General features: G+C 59.1%; 1 protein-coding gene across 4 annotated transcripts in view; it reads right to left on the bottom strand.

Moving 5' to 3' along the window:
• NFIX (nuclear factor I X) overlaps positions 1 to 18524 on the bottom strand; it is a 94054-nt gene extending 75530 nt beyond the window's left edge. For all 4 annotated transcript variants that reach the window (XM_052642777.1, XM_052642775.1, XM_052642776.1 and 1 more), the window contains exon 1: positions 18444 to 18524. In XM_052642777.1, coding sequence (XP_052498737.1) covers positions 18444 to 18470 — 27 coding nt within the window. In that variant the 5' untranslated portion in view covers positions 18471 to 18524. The remainder of the gene's footprint in view (positions 1 to 18443) is intronic.
• Positions 18525 to 24068: the final 5544 nt, after the last annotated feature.

Raw genomic sequence — 24068 nt, forward strand, 5'->3', positions numbered from 1 at the left:
TTTCTGTGCCTGCCCTACTCTGATCCCTTCAGTAGGGCAACCAACTGCACAGTGGGGTTAGCAGACTAGCAGGGCAAATGTGGGAGACATACTGGGCCCACCAAGCTCAACTCAACAGAATAGCCACAGTGACTGAGGGGGAGTAAGCAGGCAGGAAATGGGGGCCCCTGGTATGCGTGGGTCGTAAAAGAAACGTGGCTCTGCAGAGTCAGGGGTTCCTGAAGAGTGAATGAGCATCTATCAGGACAGACTCTCCTCATCCCTGTCCAGAGGAGCCTCCCAGGGAGAGGAAGGGGGTGGCTTCGGCAGAAGGGGGCCTACAGTGTGAGGGGGTCCTGGGGTGGGGCCAGGAGGCCCAACTCTGCTGCAGCTGCCTCCACCTTCCCTGAATTCAGCCCCAGCTGGCTCCCCCGTCACTTTCACTCGCACTAAATTTACTTTATAATTTTAAAATTAAATTTTAAAAAAAGCAGGAAAGAGAAAGCACTGAAGGCAAAATACCTCCCACAATATCTCTCCGAGGGGGAAAAAAGTTTCTGCTTATGTAAAAAAAAAAAAAAAATGAATGCAAGGGATTGCTGAAGAGTCTAAGCACCGAATAACAAGGAAAATAAAAGAGGAACACATTTAATTGAAAACACCTGAGGTAAATAAATAACTCCCTCTGCAACTCAAAGCCATTGTAAAAGCCCCTACCCCCAATTTCTTGCCCACTTTCACCTTTCCTTTCTCATGGCAGCTGTGTCCTCCCCGAGCATGGCATGGCGGAAGCCTCTTTTCCTTTCAAGCCAGTCCTTCCCCTACACCTGGGGGAATGACCAAGGCAGCAGCTTCCTCTCTGAGGAGCCTGGAGCAAACCTCTGAAATCCTTATGAAGAGCTTCTTCTTTCTATTCTCATATCTCCCCAGGCTGTTCCCACCACTGCCCTGGACCCTGCACTCCTGCCCCAAATCTAGGCCCTGTGGTTAGCGGCACCATGGTGGGGCTGGACGCCAGGCTCAGCCCAAGTAGGCAGCTCTCCCCTCTACCAACGGCATAGGGCTGCCAAGGCAAGCTCTCGAGGACTGAATTTTCTCTTCCTATTGCATATGAGGTTGGAAAGAAAGAACTGTTCTGCTTCATTTAAAATATGACAAGGGATCTGAGCTCTATGAGCCTACAATCTTTAGAAATATTTGATTACTTGTTTTTTTGGGGGGGAGAGGGGAGTTGCAGGGCAAGATTCTTTGAGACCCTACACCCGACAGCCACCGGGTTTGACTCTCCCACCAGCCAGCGGCCAGGGAAACACGCCCTCGGCTGGCACGGGGGTACCAGAGCCCGGCTCCTTTCTTCCTTTCTTTTTTAAATCGCTCTAGCGAAAACCAGGCAGTGGGTCAGGGCTCAGGGGCGGGGGAGGGACGAGGAGAGGGTTGTCTCTGAAGAAGGGGAAAAAGGAAAGGGAGGCTCCAACTCCGGGAGAAGAACGGCGGCAGAAGCAAGTTTCCCGGCTTGTGCCAGTTTGGGGATTTGCGAATCAGACCAGAGCGGAGGGAAGGCAGTTGAGGAAAAAAAAAAAAGCCTGCATTAAAACTAACCAGCTTTGCCTAAAAGTGCGCCTTCCTCCCTTAAATAAGACAATGCTGAGGGGAGAGGAGAGACGAGTTATTTCTCACTCTTTAATTATTCCAATGCTTAGCATTATTAAAAAGAAAAACCACACACATTAGCCAATGATATATTCTAACCCTCAACAAAGCTGGTATTTTTCTCTGATTACAGACTTTGCCGTGGCAAACCCGGGCTCCGACGACAGAGGCAGTGCAGAAGCGCGCTCCTAAATGAGAGACAATTTTATTAAAATCATAATCATTCCTCGCATTTCTCCAGCGCCTTTTCAGCGGCAGACATCCCAGGTGCCCCACGCCGGTTCTAACCAGGGAACCGGCGACCGAAAAGCTCAGTCGCCAAACAGGCGAGGCTTGAGCTCCACCGACTGCCGGCATATATATCCCCCCCACCCCCCAGCTTTTTGTAAATGCCTGTTTCCATTATCCAGCCTCTGTCTCACGTTAAGAAAAAAAAGTACAAAAACTCCTTTACAATTTTGAAAATAATTTTTTTAGAGAAGAGGGAAAATGTGACCCGAAAAATAAAAAGAGAGGAAAGGGGAGCTAAGTGTGGTCTGGAAGCTTGGGGAAGTGGATGCGGCGGGGATGGGGCACCTCTGGGTCAAGAGTACGGAGCACAGTGTCAACCGCTGCCCCGGGTCACCTCCCCAGTCACAGCTGGAGAGGGCTGAGTCATCTGCACGTGGAAAAGGAAAAGGACCTAACATCATCAAAGCGCCCTTAAGTAATTCGGGTGATGAGAAGTCGGGTTTATGACTGGCTTCCGAGAGGCGGATCGGAGCGCTTTCTCTGAATGCCGGGGGCTGCTAGAGCTTGGCGGGGTGGGGGTGGGGTGGCGGGGCGGGGGGAGGCTTTCACTAGGGAGATGCCTACCAGACATTAGCCTCCCCCTCCAACAGGTTAAGTCGGGGCCCACTCGGCGCACATGTTCTTTTTCCACTTTTCCTCTTCTCCCCCCTGGCCTGCCCAGAAGTGCTGCAAAATGGCTGGTAGCAATGGGTAGAGAGGCCTTAGCGCCCCAAATTCAAGAAGTCAGGGCCCAGGGAAGGCGGTGCCGATCAGAGTAGATCTGGAGGGGAAATTTTGTGTAAAGGTTCTTAGAAGCTGCGCAACTCCCGCGGCCTGAGGGCGGGAAAGAAGGAAAGGGAAAGCGCATTTTCTGCCACTTAGTCACATTTCTTCCCTGTGTTCGCCGGAGGCCAAACGCCCCCAAACCCAGCCAACCCTTGAAACAAACAAAATGCTCCCCTGCTAAATTTCCCCCGCCCTTATTCACACACAAAAAGAGGCGACTTAAGGAGAGATGGGGAGGCTCGTCCCGAGGCTTAGGGTCTGGCGGCTGAGGCGAGCACAAGGGTTCTCTCCATACTGACGCCCCAAAGTTGCCCTCGGATTCTGGGGCACCTAAGCTCTAAACGTCCTTCGAGCGGCCAAAGAGCTGGAATCATGAATTTCGCATTCTTTGCAAAGCCCTCTCGCGCATTATCGCCCGTTGGATGTCGAGAGGCCACGGGAGGACGGGCAGAGGCCACTGCGGCCCCGAGCCCCACCCCGCGCGTCCGGGGAAGGGACGCCGCCATCTGAGCCCCTTCTGGCGCAGGCCTCGGGTGCTGCAAATGGCTAAAGTCCCAGAATGAGAACCAGGCCGGCCCTCGACGCCCGCGCCGGGTCCCCTTCTGCTGGGCCGCGGGGAAGGTTGGGCCGCGCCCCGGGCGAGAGGGTGTCGCGCCTGCGTCCGAAGGATGCCACAGCCCCCCTCAGAGTCTAGTCGGCGTCATTCTGGGGCTTCGGCTGCGAGGCAAACGCCCAAAGCCTCGCCTATTGCCATTTTCCCTTCACACCCGTTCCCGGGCTCCCCTCGCGTGCCCGCGGGGACAGCGGCCCTCTCACTCCTCACTCAGCGCTCGTTCCGGGCGGTTCCGCCGCGGGAGCGACCCAACCTTGTGCCACAGGCGCTTTCCGAATCCGGGGCTTTAGGACACCGCTTCCCGCCTTTTCGCCCGGCGCACGCGCACACCCGACTTTGCTCACGGCCCTCCAAGTGTCCCGGCTGTCCGCACCATCGAGGGCTGTGCGCGCCCCTCTACCCTATGGTGTGCGGCCCACGCAAGTGACAACGACAGTCAGCACCCAAGTTCCGCGCACGGAAAACACCCGGCCCTCCCCTTGCCTGAGCTCAGGGCAGGCCTCCCCACCACCCACACCCACCTATGTTCCCCCTATCCAAGCGTGAGCCATTTGAAACGGGTCGGGGACCTGTCACACGAGAAAGAATACCCGGGAGGCGACAATGAAAGAAGCTGTTGGCGGCAGGAGCCTGGCTAGGGGCATACCCCGGGGCTAACACACAGGCACCGGCGGCGCGTCTCCGCCGGAGTTTCCACAGATACACAAGCGGACTAGGGGGCTTCGAGGCGACGTGAGGGACCGCCTGGATCCTCTCTTCCGGGCGCTTGGGAGAAGGCACGGAAGACGATCTTTCTTCCACCGGGCCCGGGGCATCCGGAGCGCTTTGGTTGAGCAGTGGGGCTGTCTAAGGAGTCCTGGGACACCCTCCCCCACCTCCGTTCAGCCCTGCGCTTCTATTTTAAGACTTCTCCCATCCCTTCAAAACCCACCCACACTCGCTCCTGAGGTCCAAAGTGCGCACAGGGAACCCGCCTCCAAGCCCCCGGGCGCACCTGAGGGAAAGTCCAGGAGGGCTGGTAGCGCGCGGCCTGAGCTGCCAAGCTGGACTCGGGGGTGGGGGTGGGGGGGCGCACATGGAAGTTTCGCCCAAGATGCCGGGCGGGGGGTGGGGGCGTTAAATGGCCTCTTTGTGGAGAGGAATTGCGGGCCGTCACTCAGGATTAATTTAAGCAGCAACAGCAAACACACCAAAAAGCAATGTCTCGCCGCCAGCACCCACCCCCGCAATTGTGTTTCGGGTAGGGCTGAGGGATTCAGTGATGTAGCTCGGCCTTTCGCGGGAAGGGGGGTCCCTAGCCTTTAAGAACGACGGGCGTCCACAATTGGGGGGGGGCAACTCCCGCCTCGCCCCACGGCCCCTGCAAGGAGAAATGTGTGTGTGCGTGTGTTTTTTGCATGTTTGGGAAGAAGCCGAATAGGGATGGTAAAACCCAAGTACAAACATGGAGCGGAATGGGGGGGAGGTTCTTACTTGTAAGAAATATATATATAAAGGTACAAATTTCCAATATAAATATAGCACATGCAGGGGCGCCACTGGGCACCCGTTCCGGGGCGTCTCACCTGAGCCCCAGGGACATTTGGGGAGGTGGGTGTTCCAAGAGAAATGGAAGCGGTGGGAACTAGGCCTCCGGGTCCCATTCCCCTCCCCTCCAAGCCTGAATGCGGCTTTGCAGCCAGGGGCCCTGGGCGGCCTGGTAGGTGTGCAGCTCACGTGAAATACACGCGTGTGCAGACTGAGAGAGAGGTGCGTGCCCGCGTGGGCCTGTTGGCGTGTGCGTGGGCACCAGCAGTTCCTTCAGGCTCATCTACCCACCTAAGCTCGGGACCCCCAGTGCCGGCGCAGGGCAGTACTCGCGCTCAGAACACCGCTCAGGCTACAAGCAGGAGTGCAAGTGCGTGATGTGTGTGTGCGTGCGCGCGCGCGCGTCTGTGTATATGTATATGTGCCAGCCCCCCATCTGATGTTGGGCAAGGGTATATATTTATGGCAGGTGTGCTTCCAGCAGTCCCAATGGGGTGTGGGGCCTGCGTATGCGCAGAGCAGGCAGTGCCTGGGATCCCGGCCGCCGGCGCCAGGCTAGGGAACGTTGGCCACTCGGGTCTGAGCTTCTGTGCGAAAGCTTGCTTACGTGCGTGCGCGCGCCCGAGTGTCCGCAGACCCGGGAGTGCGCCCACCCAGGCGCCCCGTCGGGGCCGCTGAGCCGGGTGTGCGCATGTGCTTGCCCTAAGAGCCGACACGTGCGCCGGGGCCGCAGTCGCCGCCACGCTGAGCCAGGATTTGGCCCCTAAGCGGGCCAGGGGGCAGGGCCCGCCGCCGCCCGGCGGGTCTCAGCGGGATGTCGTTGGAGCGGTGTTGGTTTTGGCTGTGGTTGCTCTAATGGGGGAAGCCCCGGGGAGCGGACGGGGGTGGAACAAAGAAGGGGAAAGCAAGGGAAAGAGGGCTGCAGAGGAGGAGGAGGAGGAAGCGCACTGGAATGCGGAGGGCCCTGGGGAGTAAGGGTGTAGGGCAGCCCAGGTCTCCTGGGCATGGCTGGGGCCGAGGGACTTGCCTGGAAGCCTAAGGCTGCCACTCCCACCCCCGCCACTCCCACCCCTCACTGTGGATGGAGACAGTTTTGCAGCCACCTCTCTGCCTTCCAGAACCCTGGCCCCAGCCAAAGGCTCTGCAGGCTGCAGCCACCACGGGCCACAAGCAGCAAAGTGACATTTGGGCTGGAGGGCATGGTTCGCATATCCTCAGGGGAGAGCAGACCGTTTGAGCCCTTTTAAGCAAGGAACCGGGAGGCCCCTTCCCTTGTTTTTTGCCTGGGTTGCTTAGAACCTCAGTTTTTCCTATCTGGGGAATGGGAAGGGAACTCCCATGGGGAGGGTCAGAAGGTGGAATGTCAGTTGCATAGGACTGGGTTGAAAAGCAGGGTGATCTTTTAAGTCTTGCTTGCCCCTGGGGGCCTTGTTGAGTACTTCCTGCCATCCCACCTCTAGCCTCATGACCTTGGCACTTACCCTTCTGGCCTCTGTTTCCTCATCTGTAAAACAGGTTACTCATACCTGCCTCCCGCTGGGAAGGTTACAGGAGGTCACGTGCGCCCGCCCACCCGCTGCCCAGGCATAATTGCTCTGGAGTTGCTAGCTGTTATTTTTATTGTGAAGTCTATGGCTGTGACAAGCTGTGACGCTTGGTGTGATCGCGTGAGGCTGGCTGTGTGTGTGACTGTGCCGCTGTGTGTGTGTGCGTGTGTGTGACAGGTTGTGTGTGAGACTGTGCGTGGACGACAGATTGTGCCGGTGTGCGGCAGTGCCTGTGACAGGCTGTCACTGCGCGACAGACTGCGGGTGGCGGGGTGTTGCGCGTACTGACTGTGAGTGGAGATGAAGTGGTGTGTGGGGCTGGGACCAGGGGACCCCCACAAACCTACCTCAGTGAGGGTCTGGCTGACAGATGAGGAGATTCTCAGGGCCTGGGGGCAGGTCAGTCCAGTGTCCTGTCCACCTTGCCCTTTCTATTGTTCAGAGGGATCCCACCTGCTTACAAACCTTGGGAGGTGACCCTATGATGGAGCCCACCCCTCCCCAGGGGGACACATTGTGTCAGCTCAGATACCCATCTCCACCCCAGGAAGGTCATCAGGAACCTCAGGGCATAGAGGATACCAGGCCCGGCTGGCTTTGGTGAGGGACACACACCCTGAGCCTGTTTTCCACAATTTCCCTGAGCTCCAGGCCTGGGGAGGGCTGGTGGAGACCCAGAGAAGGAGGGATTTAGGGAAAGACCAAGAAAAGCCAAGAGAGAAATGGAGGAAGAAGATGAGAAAAACAGAGACTTCCCTAGGAACTGGCGAACCTAGAGCTGCTTGAGGTCTGGGCCTCCAGTCAGAGTGGACACCCATCAGGTTTTTGGAAATGCCAGCTGACACCTACAAGCATAACTTGTACCCCAGGCCTTGTGCTCAGATCCCACTTTTAAAGGACTCACTGCTCCCTTTACTGATTTCAACCCAGTCACTCTTCTAATCAGTGTGGGATTCTGCTTCTTACACCCCTCCCTGGGGCCCAGCGCCTCCTTCTACACTTGGAGAAACTGAGGCTGAGAAAGGGGAGGGGACCCATCTGAGTACCCACTCACAGCCAGGAGACCTGAGAAATCAGAACTCCAGGCTTTGTGTCATGCACTTCCCCAGTATGGAAAAACCTCACCAGCTGGAAAAACCCCAGGGCCTGTGGGTTGGGGGCAGTACCCTCCAAACCCCACCCTGCCCCCCTCAGTGTGTCTGTATGTGTGCGCTGGGTGTATGTTCTGGGGAGTGCTATGATCCTCGGCTGTCACGTGTCTGGTGTCACAAGCCACAGCATGATGTGTGTGTCCCTCTGCTATCGTAGGCCTCTGTGTGTCTGTGTGTCCGTTCAGGACCAGCCCCTGCCAGAGAGAGGGGAGAAGTGTCGAAGCACCCCCCCACCCCACCCCACCCCCCCGAAAGTGTGTCTTTGATACTTGCAGCCTCGGCAGCGAAAAACAAGTTTCCACAGGGCCGCCTTGGGCTGAGGCCAGGCCGTCCTCAAATAACATTTGAAGTTACTTAGCAAACTTTGTTTAGTGCCGAGAGAGGCGGGCACCAGGCTTGGGGGGGGGGGGGGGGCAGTAAACCGGTTCCTCCTAAGGCCCTTGTCCCTCTGTGGGCACAAGTGCCTAGCGTGGGGCTTGGTTTCCCCTACCCCAGCTCTGGGGAAGGGGAACAGAAATCTTCAAGCCCAGGGTGGGAGGGGGTAGGCTTGGCAGAGGAGGGGTGGGAGCACCCTCCAAATGAAGCCTGGCTTTTCCCATTTCTGTCCAGACCCTGGGCTTGGAGAGAAATGCCTGCCTGGTCTCCCTGGGTCCCAGAGGCTGACACCAGGCCCTAGGGTCAGTTCAGAGGTGGGAGTGTCTGCACTTCTCCGTCACCCTCTTTCTGCAGCCCAGCTCTGCCAACCTCGAGGCTGCTTGCACGAGCTGGCTTGAAGCATGTTTCCTCCTCCAGGTGCACATACACAAGCACCCAGAAAGCCCTCCTTGAGCCCATATGCTTGGCCGCCCAAACCCTCTCTCCCAAGGTCCCCAGTCCCAGGCAGCAGAGGCCAGAGAGCCAGCAACAGCAGGTTTGGAAGTGAGGTTGGCGCCTATGGGAGGGGGAGGGGGAGGAGATGCCAAAAATGGTGAGCCATTACAGGCAAGCAGGCGAGAGAGGGAGGAAGCAAGCAGGGAAGATGGAAGCCAGGCAGGCATCCTCTCTGAGCTCTGGGATGCAAAGGGGCAGTGGGAAAAGCAGGCTGGGCCCTTCCACAGAGCGGGCATGGGGAACAAGCCCCAGGTGGCACACGGCGGGCAGGGGGCCCAGGAGGTGCCCAGCGTTCCCCCACCCCCACCTCAACTTCGAAATGGAGACTGGCAGCAGCAGCCGCTCGGCTCTGCCCGGGCATGGGGTGGGGGTGGCGGGCAGGCAGGACGCCAAACCAAATGCCACCAGGCTGGGCACAAGGGTTGCCAGCCAGCAGTGCCGACCCCACCAGCTCCAGTCCAGAGCCCTCACACCTGGAGCTTTGGGGGTGGAGGGAAATGGGGGTCCAGCGGTGGGAATTGGGGGTCCAGCAGACAAAGCTGGGTCCCCTCAAACCATGGGCAGATCCCCAAGACCCTACAAAGATGGCGCAGCCTGGCACTGCCAGGGAGACAGGCTGGGTAAAAATAAACTGGACCCGCCCCGAGGGAGCTAAATCGAGGGGCCCAGGTGGAAGTGCCACTCCAGGCCACCAGCTGCCCCAGCCCCACCCCCCAGCTCAGAGCAGTCCAGTTGAGAGCACCCAGTGCCCATCGAGTCCCAGTTTTTATAGAGAAGAGGCCCCGGCCATCTAGTCCCTGGGTCTCAGGCCGGCATCCACAAGTACGGATAACGGATGACCTCAGACAGCAGCAACAAGAGGCTGTGCATTCCAGGCGGATGGTGCAGGCAACCAGACCAAGTCACGTACCCCTGACCTCCGCACCGCCCTGTGGAGAGGGCAAAGGCCCTGGTAGGCCGCACTTGAGCCATGGCAGAACAACCAAACTGAAAGTCAACACTGAGCCACGAGGCCGCCAGACCACCTCTGCTAAAACCGTAGCTGCCCAGCACTTCCGAGGGCCCTACCTGCTCTCGTTCCCCCATAACACCTATCGCAGTCTCAGATACTGGACACTCCCTTGTTTATTGGGTTCACAGTCTACCCTCCCACCCGGGCTGGCACCTCCACTGATTTTGCTCCTTGCCGAGCCCCCGGGGCCTAAACAGGGCTGGCACCCAGGAGGTGCTTAGCAAATATTTGTGGAAGGAATGCACAGGCCCCCGGCTGCACCCCCAGCACAAGGGCTCCGGCGAGGTGCCCGGCAAGGTGCCCGGCAAGGTGTGGGAGAGGGCGTTGGGCCCTGCCAGGAAGGTGAGATAAGCCTGGCCGGTGGGTGTGCAGAGAGGGTGGGATGACCGTCCACTCTCATTCTGAGCCCTGGGACAGAAGAAAAGCTGAAGGTCAGAGCCATAACTAGGGTTCAAGGGTCAACATCAACAGCTAGGACACACTTTGAATGGGGGCCGAGAGGGCCACTCTGAAATTTCATAAAGGCCAGAAAATAAGCTAGCTTTTTCTCCCATCAGTAAGATTTAGGATAGGGGTGATCAGAGAAGAGAGCGAGGCTCTTCCACCTTCTAGCCCTTGGCCCTGATACAGGACACGTCTTCTCAGAATCTGTTTTTCATCTATCGAATCAAGCACTTCCTTTACATCAAGTACTGTTTTAAAGCACTTGGGATAAACCAACTCCTCTGATCCTTCCCACAACCCTATGAGAGGAAACTGAGGCCCAGAGAAGTTGAACAACTTGCCCAAGGTCACACAGCTACTGAGTAACAAAGCCAGGATTCATACCCAGGAAATTGGCTCAGAGGTCCCACTCTCCTAATAATGTCCAAATATCCCCAAGGCCAACAGTGCCGAAGTGGAGCAACCCGGTCTAACATACTGTCAGAGACACACATGGGCACAACTAACCCTTACCATGTCCACCTCGTGTGGAAGGATTCAGGGAGACGAGCTAGGGAGGCACATAGGTCAGGTCAAGACACAGCGCGCATTCAGCACACTTTAGCCATTGCTACGATTCTGAGGACAAACACTCATCCACTTATTATCCTCTGAAAGGTTTTCTTCCTGTAGGACTCCATCAGCCACCTTTCTTCTGCTCTTTCTCCAGAGTCAGAAATGAGGAGTCAACGGCCAGAGGATTAATGAGACAGCCGCATGGAGAACCAGAGCCTCAGGGGTCAGCCTCGCCTCCATCCTGGACTGTCTCAGTGGCTGCCAGAAGCAAGACTGTGAAACGGGGGCCCAGAGGCAGGGGTGTTGTGGGCAGAGGCGGGCATGTGGCCTCGTAGGAGTATCCCCCAGGCATCTACAAACCAGCACTGGGACTCAGAGCTCTCAGTTCCATCAGGAGAGGATGGAACTGCCACTTAAAGGCAGTTCCATCTTGGGATGGTTGGATCTGCCACTTAAAAACAGCTGGGAGCAGGGCAGGCAGGTAGAAGGGAAGGTACAAGGAGGGCAGGTCTCACCTCTGAGGCTCCATTTCCAAGCAGGGCCAAGTGTGGCCCAGGTGTGAATGGGTGTGTAGGTGTGACCCTCATCCCCATGTGCTGGAGCAGCATGGGATTGTGTACATGCCCCACCTTTTGTGCCCAGGCTTGTGTGTCTGTGAGGTGGGGGGAGGCATGCATTTGTTGACAATACCTGGGTCCTGGTGAGCAAGACAGTGTGAGACACTGTGCTAGCCAGACTCTTGTCCGGGTGCATTTGTGTGTGCACGCACGTACTCAGTGGGTGTCAGGGGCTAGCCAGGCTCAGGTGTGTGTGACTGCGTGTGTCTAACAATATACTAGAGCCGAGTTTTTCCACTTCAGCCCAACGGTTGACACTAGGGCTGGATCATTATTTGTGGTTGGGGTCACTTCTGTGTCCTGTGGGTGCTGGGCGCCTCCTTGGCTTCCACCCACTAGATGCCAGAGGCAAACTCTCCTCCAAGTGTGACAACCAGATGTTTCCAAGCATCGCAAGGTGTGTGTGTCTCACCATGTGTTTGAGAGTGTCACTGCGTGTGTGTGCCACGTACTTTTCAGCACATGTCTGTGGGGCTGTGTGCTGTTGGGTGGTGGCGGTGCCTGTGTCTCATGGTGTCTCACTGTATACCATGGGTGCCCCAGAGTCAGCACCCACCGCACGTGACCCTGTGCACGGAGCCCGAGTCACTGTGTTTGGTGTGGCGGGGGCATCTCTAAGTGTCTGTGTGTGAAGCGAGCCCCTCTGTATGGGAACCCCAGTGTCTGTGTGCTCCTGCGTGCCATGCCTGTGTGACGATGTGATTCTTTGTGCCTGTGTGCCAGTGACCATGTGCAACTTTGTGGGAGACGGACCCAGAATAAACCCCCAAGATGATTCAACTGAAGCCGATATTTGGATGGACCATCTCGGATGATTAGGCACTCACCCCCTACCCCGCCCCCAGCTCCTGGCTGCGCCGGACAGAAAGCTGCTTCCTAGGGCCAAAAGGGTGGGGTGCTCCTCCAGGTTGCCGCTTCCTCCAGCTCTGCTCCTGCAGATTCAGGTGGGGACAGACCCCCACCTTTGCCTGATATGTGCCAGGAAGGCTGGCACGGAGCTTCCAACCGAGGGGGCCGGGTTCTGGGTGATGGTGGTGGCACTGCCCCCTGCCTGCTGCTGGCCACCACCCCCAGTCTCTGCTCAGGGTGGGGCCCAGTGGGGGGAGAGCTCCCCAGTGCAACCCCGGCTTCCGATTGGCTATGGAGCGCCGCAGTGCCCGCCACCCGCCTCCCCCTCCCTGGCTGGCGCAGCCACATCGGTAGTGATGGCAAACGCAGCTCGGAGTTCTGGGCACAGCTGCGCCTCACAGAGGCCTGCCAGCCCCACCAGAAGCCAGACACCCCAGCTCCGTGCCCCCGACCCCTCCCCACCCGCCCGCCCACCCAACCGGGCAGCAAAGTCACCCCAGCCACTGCTGGCTCAGGCTGCCAGGCCCAGTCCACCCAGCCCCCTCACCCGCCGGGCCTGTGCCCCCTTTAGCCCAGCCCGCTTGGGGGCCCAGGCCCCTGCACGCGGCCACTCCCGCCCTCAGAGGGGCTCCTCCGGAGTTGGGGGGAGGCGGCAAGGAAGGGGGGCGGGGAAGGGGGGAGCTAGCCCTTCTTTTAGTGAACGCGCCCAGAGCTGGAGCCAAAAATCGAGGAGGAGAGATATTCAGACAGAGCCAAGATGCGTTTGGCAGGAGGAGAGAGAGGGAGAGAGGGAGCGGGAGGAGGGGACGAGAGAGGGAGGAAAGAGAGGGGGCAGGGGAAATCAGGGAGGGGGCTTCAGTCTCCAAACCATGCTCTCAGAGCCTCCGAGGGTCAGCAGGGCGGTGTCGGGGTGGGGGACCCGGGGCCGACCTGGCCCTGGGGGCAGTGGGCTCAGGCCCATGGAGACAGCCGGACACCCCAGCTGGCCAGGCCAAGACGGACACGGGCAGAAGCCAAGATCAATGTGCGCCGGGCAGACAGAGCGAGGCCTGTGGGCGGCCCAAACATACACCCGCACCTCACCACACAACGGGCTTCTGTCCATGCCGGGCCAGGGGCAAGGGTGGGGCCCACAGCACGGCCACCACGGCCGCCAGACCTCAGGGGAAGCCTCGGAGAGGCCGGCCCACTCCCAGCCGCTAGATTGGTCGCCATAGTGGGCCCTTCGCAAGGTGCCGAGAGGCCGGGGGAGGCCACGGAGAGGGGTCCCAGTGGAGAAACACCAATCGATGGTCACTGGGACAAGCCCAAGGACACACAGCGCCATGGGGGTGATACCTGTCGGCCCACACAGGGAAACGGGTATACCAACACAGGTGGACACAGACAGGCCGCCCCACACGGTGAGACACATTGACACACCACTCGTCATGACGGCCAGACACAGGAGGCTTCGATCGATGATTCGTTTAGTGACGTACCATAGCGGCACTGTGACACAAAGACCACATCGGGCATCCTGACACCCATGGTGACACCCCCCCACCCCGGTGTCACCTCAATGCACAGAGACGGAGCTGGGGATGACCCTCAGAGACAGCAGGCAGCATCCACTGACACGCCCTCTGAGACACAGGGGCACTCGGAAAGGGAGCCACACAGACATGCAGAGCCACCTTCCGGGAAACGGTCCTCCACGGCTCGCCATGCCGACGAACGCACACGCGAATCCGGAAGAATCCGGGGAGCTGCTCAGGGGTGTCCCCCTACCTGGTCCCTTCACCTCCACATCCAGGGGTTTGGGGGTAGGAAAGCACAAGACTGCATTCTCTCCCCTCCCCCCGCCGCGAGGAGGGACAAGCCCCCCTCCTCAGCGCTGTGCTGGAGGGAAGCACCGACATCCAGGCCTCCTCAGCCTCTCGGTCCAGCTGGAGGAAACTGTGAGACACCCCCGGCCGGCCCCCTGTGCCTGCACTTCAAGAGCACAGGACAGGAACCAAGAGGACCAGAAAGGCCAGGCTCCCAGGGGGCTGGAAATGGAAGCCAGTGGTTCGACACTGACCACCAGGGAGCCTTTGCTGCCGGCCACAGCTGCACGCCCGTCCCCTGCCCATACCTGCAATGCCCACTGGACCCTGTCAAGTGCCCTCATAGGGTCCCGCACAGGCATCCCATCCCCATGATGGGCCCAGGTGACAATATGCCCTGATGCAGACACAGAAATGACTCTGGAGCCACAAGGATGTCAACACCGGGACCCACCAAGATTCCTAGGTTTTTTGACCCACTCACATCTGAAGACTCACATGTACACACCCTTGCACACTCTGGCCCAAGGCCTCAGAGCCTAGCCTCAAAGCCAGCTTGGTCCAAGTCAGGGAAAGGACCAGGGGCAACTGAAGCCCCCCACGAATGCCACGGTTCCCACAGGGCAGCCCAGGTCTTGGCTCTCTCTCTGTCCCCTCCCTCACCCCCACTATCACCTCTCCCTGTCTTGAACCCCTGCCATCCATCCCTCCGGCCCCCCTGCCCTGCCTGCTCACAGCCCCCCTACCTCCTGCCGCCTACTTGGCCTCCAGTATCCCACCTGAGGAAAAACAGCTGGGCCATGAGATGGCCTATTTCCTTCCCAACTCTTCTTTTGCTTCCTCCTTCCTCCAGGCAGTCCACTTGGATTTCTATGATTGGGAGGTGCTTGACCCTGCCCTCCATCCTTCTGGAGTGGCCTGCCCTCAGCTAGGAGGGCCTTTGGCTGGCCTAACAGTGATAACCAAAACGACACATCATTCCTTTCCTTGAGCACACGCTACATGCTAGGCGCAGCCCTGAGCCTAATCTCAGTATGAGAAATCAATATCATTATTACCCATTGAAATATTTTTAATAATTTTTTTTACTGCCCATTTCACAGACCAAGAAAATCCTGTGCTTCCAGTCACAGGATTAGAAGATGCAGAGCCGGAGCTCAAACCCTGAGCTATCTCTGGCAAAGTCTCACACTCAACCTCTGCTTCCACGGCTCCACCTGGGAGCCCTTGAGGTCACATAAGACCTTTTGGACTGGGCCAGGAACCCCTGGCTCCAGTCCCCCCTGTGTTAACCCAGCAGAGCCCTCAGCTCTGAACTCTGTCTATCTGAGCTCAACTTAGCCCCAAGCATGGTATACTCTGTCCCAGCTGGTCACCACACTTGCCTCCCGCCCCAACCCCCACCCCCAGCAATGGGCGCTAAGCAGGCAGGGCCAGAGCCAGAGAGAAAATTTGCCATAACAAGGGGCTCTCGTGTTGGCATCAGGATGGGGAGGAGAAGCTTCACAGGGACAGAGAGGTAGCCACAGAGACCCAGGGAGAGAGCAGGGGGACATTAGGGAGGCCCCAGCCCATCACCGTCCCTTGAGGGAGTGTGTATGTGGTTGTGTGGAAATAAGGGTACGTGAACATTCCACTGCTCCTGCGGCCGCGTGGCAGGCAATGTTGGTGAACATGTATGTCTGTGTTCCCACCCGGGTAAGCCAACAGCCTCATGTCTGTGTCAAGGTGTGTGTCTTGTGTCAGGTCTGTGTGAGCAAGTGTAAGGGTGAACACACACTTGAGTCAGCCTGTATCCGAAGGTGTCTGGCCAGTATTGCTGTGTCTCCGTGAGTTCACGTAGAGACACGTGTCCTATATCAACGGGTCCGTGTGTGTTGGTGTGTGTGTGTGTGTGTGCTGGTGGGGAGAAAACACAGGTCCACCTTTTTCTGTGTCCATAAGTTCGTCCGTCCATGGCCGTGTGTCTGGACGTCAGCACAAATGCGTCGTTCGTGTCCTCATCTTGGCGGCAGCGGTGGTGTATCTGTGTGTGCACATCCAGTGTGCAGCTCTGTTTGTTAGGAGTGGAGGGGCCTGCCATCTACCCCATTCCCCTCAACAAAGGACTCAGGCCCGTGGCTGCAGTGGGCTCAAACAGCCCCAGCAAGCACCCACCCAGCCACCCTGGATTTGGACGCTTTTTCCACCAGGAGATTTTTCCCCCCTGCACCATCACGTCCGCCCTTCCCCCTCGCCCACAGTGCCTTTCCCCGCCAGGGCCCCGCTGCTCCAAGCTCGTTCCTGCTCAATCATTTATTGACTTTAAAATCGAAGCCAATTCTGGTTTAAAAAAAAAAAAAAGACACACACACACACACACAACGAGGCCAGGGAGAGACAGAGTCCGAGACTCGAGGGGGAGGATAGAGCAGAGATGGGGCCAGAATCAGAGAGAGATAGGGAAAGACAGGGACAGTCACAGATATAGGACAGTGAGAGAGATGGAAAAGGGGCAGAGAAAGACAGAGATACAGGAAAAGACGAGACTGGCAGAGCAAACTAGGGAAGCAGAACGATTTATAAAAACAGAGACTAGCTCCCAGAAATGTGACTGGCAGGAGGGGCAGGCTGGACTCCACTGACCAGTCAACAGCAGCTGCCTGCCCAGAGCTGAGGAGCGCAATCCAGCAAGCACATGCCCCCTTCTCTCCCCAGACACCCTGCCACACTCAGGCCTGCCACACAGAGCTGACCCCTTGCTCCCTTCTGGGGTGTCAGAGAGCCAAGGCCTGGCCATCGCCCTGAGTCTGGGGGCTACCCCAGCCCTTCCTCATCTTGTCACCAGTGGGCCAGCTGGTATTTTCTTTCCCAGGGTGCTGTGATGTCTGAGGAGCCAATTTCTCACCCAGGCCAAGGAGGAGGGTAGGCCTGGGAGCTAAGCAGGCGGCTAGTGGGCCAAGGGCCGCTCAAGCATGAGGTCTTGATTCCACTAGGCCCCAAATACCAGCCACACTGGCCAGCCATAGCTCACACCCAGCTAGGTGTATAGAGGTCGTTGTGCAGGGGGCCTAAGATGGGGTGGCCCGCCAGTCAGCGGGGCCACCCTGACTGATGGTGGGTGTGGGGGCCCCCCACACTGCCATCAAGGCCAGAGTGCTTGCTCACACCTGCATACACACTGTGACACACATGTGTGCATATGCACCTCACTAACATGTACTCACACCTGCTTCTGTACAGGAAAACCCTCGCTCCTGGACACACACGTCCATACCATGCAGGGTTGCCCATGCCTGATCCACAAGGCCACATGCAGACCCTGAGACTGACACTCACACACCACACACACGCATCTGTGGATACAAGCATTCTGTTTGTTGGGAGGGGGCTGGCACAAACCCCTGACATACCGTCTAGCCCCTTGCCACAAACCACACCCGCATTGCAGCCATATTCACGTGGATTCCCATTCCCCAGCCTGGGCACACTTGGCACACAGCTGGCAAGGCTCAGGTCGGCAGAGGGGACAATTAGGACCCCAGACTTGGCCTAGAGATGCCCCCTCCCCACAAACGTAGGCTCTGCTGGCAGGCAGAGCTAGGCGGCCCCCAGGTGTCCCTCTGCGGAGGCTGGGTTGCCAGCCATAGTATGGCCCAGGAGACAGTGCTACAAGGGCCGCTGTGGGGCTCTGGGTATCTTCTATGCCCTCTCAGAGCCTGAAGCCACCTCCAGGAAAGGTGGGGTGGCAGGGCAGACATCCCCCCCGGCCTCTTTCGCCCTGCACCGAGCGCGGTGCTGGGAACTTCGCTGGAGGCGGGACGCGCTCTCGCAGCGCGCCAAGGTCGGCACAGCGCCCGCGGCTGACTCGACGGCGTGGCCGCAGCACGATCGGCAGTTGTCCGCGACTCCTTCCCGCCCCTCCCGCCTCCAGGCAGCGGGACGGGATTCCCCAGACCTGCCTGGTCCGCGGCGCCGCAGCCAGCCGCGGTCGCTGGGGCCGGAAAGTTTGCGCTAAGGAAAGTTGTTTTTTTTTTTTTCGGGGTGGGGGGGCGCGACTGCGGCGTCCAGGGTCGGCGAAGAGGCGCGGCCTGGGCTGGCAGTCGGCCCGTCCCTCCTTCCCCTCCCCTGCCCCACAGAAATTTGGGAGCCCCGCCATTTTCTTAGCCCCGCTCCCATGTGAGGCCTGAACAAAGACTTTGGGGAGACGCCCGGGCCGCTCGGCCCGCCCCGGGCACCCCGGCAGCACGCAGGGGCCATCGCCACGCATGCCGGCCGCTGCCACCCTGCGGAACCGCTGCGCCCGCCCTAGGGAACGCCGCCAGCCCCACTCCCCGCAAGGCGCCCTGCGGACCACCCCCTGCTACTCTGTCACCCCGCAAACACTGCCAGCGGCCACGCTGTCCGGGTGCACGCCACAGTCGCCCACAGGTCGGCGGGAGTCCCGCTGCCCACTGCACCCCAGTCGAGCGCGCGCGCGCGCACACACACATACACACACACTCACACACACGCACTCCGGCTCCGCGCTCCAGGGGCAGCGCCACGCACGCAGCCAGCCACCCCCGGAACCCCAATAGGAGTCTGCTCCTGGGCCAGGGTCGCACGCGCACCGGGGCGTCCGGACGCGTGCCCGGACTCCCCGTCGCCCGGCTTGCACCCCTCGGCCACCCGCGGGCTCATTCCCCCCCGCCGCCGAGCTCCCCCTCCGCCCTCCCGCCCGCGCCGCCGGCCGGCCTCCTGCGCCCGCTCCCCTCCCGGGTCGCGCGGGGGCGGCGGCCGGTACCTGGGTGAGGCAGTACGGGGAGTACATAGCTGGACGCCCGGGCGGGAGCGCGGCGGCCGGCCGCGGCGAGGGGAGGCCCGGCAGGCGGCGGCCGCGCTCGGGCTCCGGCTCCGGCTCGGCTCCTCCGGCCTCCGCCGCGCTGCGCCCGCCCGGCCCGCGGCCCCGCGCTCGGCCCGGCGCCGCTCCGCGCTCGCCGCTCGCAGGCTCGGCCCCGCCGGCTCCGGGGCCGCCGCCGCCGCCGCGCTCGCCGCTGCCTCTCGCGTCCGCCGCCGCCGCCGCCGCCGCGCGTCTACTCCATGCCGCCGCCGCTCGGCCGGTCACCCTCGCCCGCCGCCGCCGCCGCCGCCGCCGCCGCCGCCGCCGCCGCCGCCGCGCTGTGAAAGTGAAAGTTTAGACAAAGTTTGGAAGCGGCGCACTCCGGGGAGAGGGAGCGGGCGGGCGGCGCGGGCGGGAGGAGGGGCGCGGGGAGGGGCGGGCAGGGCGGGGGAGCGAGGGCCGGCGCGCACACACATACACACACACATGCACGCACACATGCACACACACACACACGCAGACACGCGCGAGCGGGGGCGCACACCGACGCGGCCACCCCGACACGTGCTGGCCGGCGTTCCAAAGCAGACACACGCTGACACGCAGTGAGGCTCGGACCTCTCCATACATGTCACGTACAGAACTCATTGCCACACGTTCCACATTCCGACAAAGCACACGCAGACACCTACACACGCAGCATAGACACACAATCCACACACATGCACTGACACACAGGCACACACATACGCAAGACTAGGAAAGCAACCCATGATGCACGCACTGACATGCACACAGGGCCCACCATCACGCGATGATGCCCACACACATGCATTTCAACAACAAATCATGTTTAGACTCCCCAATACAGGTGGACACACTCCAATACGACCTCAATGGACACACACTGATACCACCAAGACACACATCGGTGCAGGTTGGCGCATACAGGTTCATCCTGGTACAGTGACACTGGCATGATCATACAACCACATCCTCACACACTCCAGACACACAACTGCTATACACAGACACCCAAAATGCCCCTGCAACACACACACACAAAGGTGCACCAAAAAACCATCTTGGCAGTTATGAAGATATACTAACACATTGTCACACAAAGACACACCATCAGACACCAGGACATACATGCCAAACACAGGGAAAGTACTGATACAAAGTGACAGTGGCAGTCACAGCGACACACAGACACACACACCATACCCCTGATGCCCAGCTGCACACAGGTATCACACACAGACACACAGACCCCTCCCCTCACACACACGTCCTTAAACCTGCTCATGTACATACACAAATCTTCCAAGTGTCACATGTCCCAACCATCAAGGACAGAAATGGACATGGAGGCCTCAGGTACAGTACTCACACCCCTGGTGAGGCTCCATTCCCCTCGTGCAGGCCCCTGATCCCCCATTTCCGGATCAGAGGAATGGGGGGAAGGTTGGTACTGGGGATCCTGGCATGGGGGCAGAGGGAGCCCTTGAATGACCCCCAGGGTGGGCGGGGAGGCAGTGCCTGCAGCCCCCAGGCAGCTCCTGCCCAGACGAAGCTCCCTCCTGCTGCCAGCACCTTCTCACCCTCCTGGGCCAAGAAGCTGTGGCAATTCTCAGCTATGCATTGTCTGCTGGAAGCATGTCGATGCCCAGGTGTGTGTGTGTGTGTCCGTGTGGGGTGAACATATACCTGAAGGCATATGTTCCCAGTCACATTGCATCATTGAGGCAAGGTGGCCAGGGTTGTCTCTCAGGACTCTGGGTGGGTCTGGCTGTCCTCCGGGGGGAAAGCAGATGGCAGGTCAGTGTATGTCTATCCAGGAGTCTCTGAGTGGACCAGTGTGGTGAAGCAGCAATGCGGGTCTGGCTGTGTCCTGGGGGTGTCTATGAGTCAGAGGTGAGTGTCTGCCAGGCTCTGTGCCTAGTGCTGGGGACATAGTAAGGAGCAAGACAAAAGAGCCTGCGCTGAGTGCGCTGACATTCTAGCTGGAGTCAGGTATATGGAGGGTCTGCTCTTTGACAGGCAGTGCTGGTGATGAGGGTGCCACCGTGTGTGTGTTTTGAGCTGACCCCAGTATGTGCACCAACTCTGAGCCTCTTTCTATCAGAAAGTGTCAGTGAACGTAACAAGCTTGTGTCTGTGTGGTATGGATGTGGGTCTCTCTATGTGTCCCAGAGCATGTGTACCCAGTCAGTCTGTCTGTAATCGGGAGCTGTGTGGCAGATAGAGTGAATGGGTGTCCCTAGAAATGTGTTTCTCTCTGCGGGGTCCCTGTGGATCTGGGGCCGTGATGAAGATCTGTGTGTACCAGTGTCTGTGTACACAGGTGCCTGTGTGTGTCGCGCAGCCAGGGCTCTGGGTCTTTTCAGAGAGTGGGGCTGTGTGTATGAGGCTGTGTTGGTGTGTGTGACTAGGTGTGTGTGCGCGCGACGCGTGGGGCGGGGGAGGTCTCTGTGCGCCTGAGGATGTGCCTGGTTACTTGTGTGTCTGTCACTGCCGTTCTTGGGGGGGCTATATCCCAGGGTCCCACCCATCTGACCCGGCCTTCCCGCTCAGCATCGCAGCCGCCGCCGATGCAAGGCCGTGGCAGAGGGAATCGATACGTCCTTAAAAATTCAAGGGCTTCTCGTAAACAGAAACTTTTAACACCGTTTAAAGTTTCAGGGCTGCCGCTGCTGCCTCGCCGCCGCCGCCACCGCTGCAGCAGGAGGGCGTGGGGGAGGAGGCACCGGAGGCGGGGTCGGGAGCCAAGGAGAAGGGGCGGGGCCACACGGGGGATGGAAGAGAAGTTGCGGGCGGGCCTGGGGGCTCTTCGAGGATGAGGGGAGGGGCAGAAAGGGGATTTGGGGATCACGGGGGCCGGGGGCCTGGATGGCTCAGGAAAGGATGTGGGGGATAGGCCAAGGGGTGGGGAGCGGGGGAGGGGAGGAGAGCAGGAAATGGTGGGGGCGGGGACGGGTCTGGGGGCCTTTGAGGAGGCCCAAGAGAGGCTGGGACTGGCTAGGAGAAGGAGCTAGGGATCTGTAGGTCCAGGAGGGGTTTGAGGTGGGACTTAGATGACTTAGGGGAGGAGCAGAGAATAGATTTGGGGAATTACGGGGGCCTGAGTGAAGGGGACACCAGAGCAGTGTGGGCCTCTGCGCTGGTGGAGGGCGGTGAGAAAGGTTTGGGGGTGGGGGAAGAAATGGTTGAAGGGTTTGGGAGTGTCTGGGATCTTTAATATAACTCGAAGCTTGGGGAGACCCCCCCCACAGCCAGGGGGGCCTCCTTGTAGTGCGAAAGTGTTAGTCACTCAGTCATGTCTGACTCTTTGGCACCCCATGGGCTGTAGCCTGCCAGGCTCCTCTGTCCACGGGATTCTCCAGGCAAGGATACTGGAGTGTGTAGCCTTTCCCTTCTCCAGGGTATCTTCCCTACCCAGGTATCAAACCCAGGTCTCCCACATTGCAAGCAGATTCTTTACCGTCTGAGCCACCAGGGACCCTCCTTGCCCCTCTGCAAATAGCCATGAAGCGTTAACCCCTCAGAAGTTCAGGCAACTTTGGCTCAGGCCTCTCCCTACCTGGCAGCCCGTCCTCCCAGCCCTGTTCCGCAAGCGGTGCCCACTCCCTCCTCACTCTCCTGGTCCTACATCTGGGATCTGTTGCAACCAGCATCCCATACCCACTTCATACATGTATGCCATGCACACACACACACAACAGCCATACACACACACAACAGCCATACACACACACAACAGCCATCCTTCCATTCACACCCCCTCACAGCACAACACCTTTCCCATGCGCACACATACACACTCTTCCTTTCACACTCACACATGTTCACACAAACAGAACATTTGTCCCATATTCATGCACAGATCCACACTCAGAATTCTCTCCACATGCTTACTCCCATACACACAACACGCCCCCCCTCCATGCACACACACATCCACGCTGCTCCCCCCTCCACAGCTGTCAGCTGGGAGGATTTTTGCAGAGAGGCTGGAGGACACAGTGGTGGGGGAGCCTCCCTTCCCCCTACCCCTCTCCCCTGCAAAGCCCAGGTCTTAGGACCACACCTGGCTTTCAAGAAATCACAGGGGAGGAGGGTGCTGCCAGGGGGCTGGGCACAGCTGGAATGCCACAGCTGGAATCCCCCACATTCCTCCCTGCCAGGGCTGCCCACCTGGCTGCAGCTGGCAGCAGGTGTGTTCTTGCAATGCAGGTGTGTGGGGAGAGGAGAAGGGGGGAGGAGCAGGCACCAGGCCCATGACACTCCCCGGCCAGGATGCTGGGGGCTGAAACATCTAGCCTCCAGCAGCCAGGTCCTGGGCCACCAAAGGTGGGCTCAGGCATGGCTGGGCTCGGTGGGCAGGTGGACAGGCCCTCCAGAGAGGATGACGAACATCTGGCAATACGATCAGTAAAGAGCCAGGCTGCAGATGCTGCCAGGGTCGGGGAGGGGTGCTCTAGGCCCTCCCGTCAGGACTGGGGATCCCCACTCTTTAAGAGGGCCTTATGTCTTCCCTGCCCAGCCTGGAGGGCATGGTCTGTGCCCAGGCCTGGGGTCCCAGCCTTGTGCTTGCTGCCCCCTCTGTGGGCTGGGAACCCCTATTGGGGACTGCAGAATCACAGGTCCTGCTGCCAAGGTGCCTCTAGCCAGGCACCTGCATCCATGTCACACACGCGCACACACACACACACACACACACACACACACACCAGATTCCTACAGTCACACAGGCACAAACTCACAAAGACACATACATACCCAGACACACTAAGATACCGACCCCTCTCCTCCAGAAGGAGGGGTTATATAAATGCCATAATCACACAGACACAGGATCACCCAGAGATGCTGGCACACACCCTTAGTCCACAGACACACAAGCACACACACAGCCCCAGAGAGAACCCCACACAGACCTCCCCACAGCCATCCCACAGAGTGACACCAGTAACACTCCAGTCACACACAAAGATCCTCACCCTCACATCGACACCCTCCCTAGAGATGCAGACATACGCTGACCCACAGAGACACAACCAGACACGGTTATGCGAACTCCCAGCATCACCTGCTGAGCCCAGTTATGCATACACACAAGGCCACACAAAGTCACACAATGACACACAGTCTTACAGACCTTTTGAGCATACACAGATGCTCTCAAAATCATCCATAGATGTGGCACACACAAAGTCACACAAAGACATACAGATGGCATACACAGGGACACACAGATACACAAGAGCAGCCCTGATCACACACAGTTAGTTAGATCACACACTGACACTCAGAGACATACACAGGCACCCCCAGATCACACATGGAGACGCTCAGGCCGGCCCTCAGCTGCATACAAGGTCCCGTAGACACACACTCACACGTGCCCCAGCAGCGCAGCCCCTACCAGGCGAGGACAAGCAGGCAGCAGGGCTTCCGGTGGCAAGCGCTCATCTGGAGGCAAGGAAAGAGCTGGGGAAACATTTCATTTGCAGCCGGCTGGAGACCCACCCCACCCGTCCTGGAAACCTGGCCCTGGCTCCTGAATGGGGCCTCTGTATGCTGCCA

Source organism: Budorcas taxicolor, chromosome 7 (assembly GCF_023091745.1).
Source record: "Budorcas taxicolor isolate Tak-1 chromosome 7, Takin1.1, whole genome shotgun sequence".
Classification (NCBI taxonomy): domain Eukaryota; kingdom Metazoa; phylum Chordata; class Mammalia; order Artiodactyla; family Bovidae; genus Budorcas; species Budorcas taxicolor.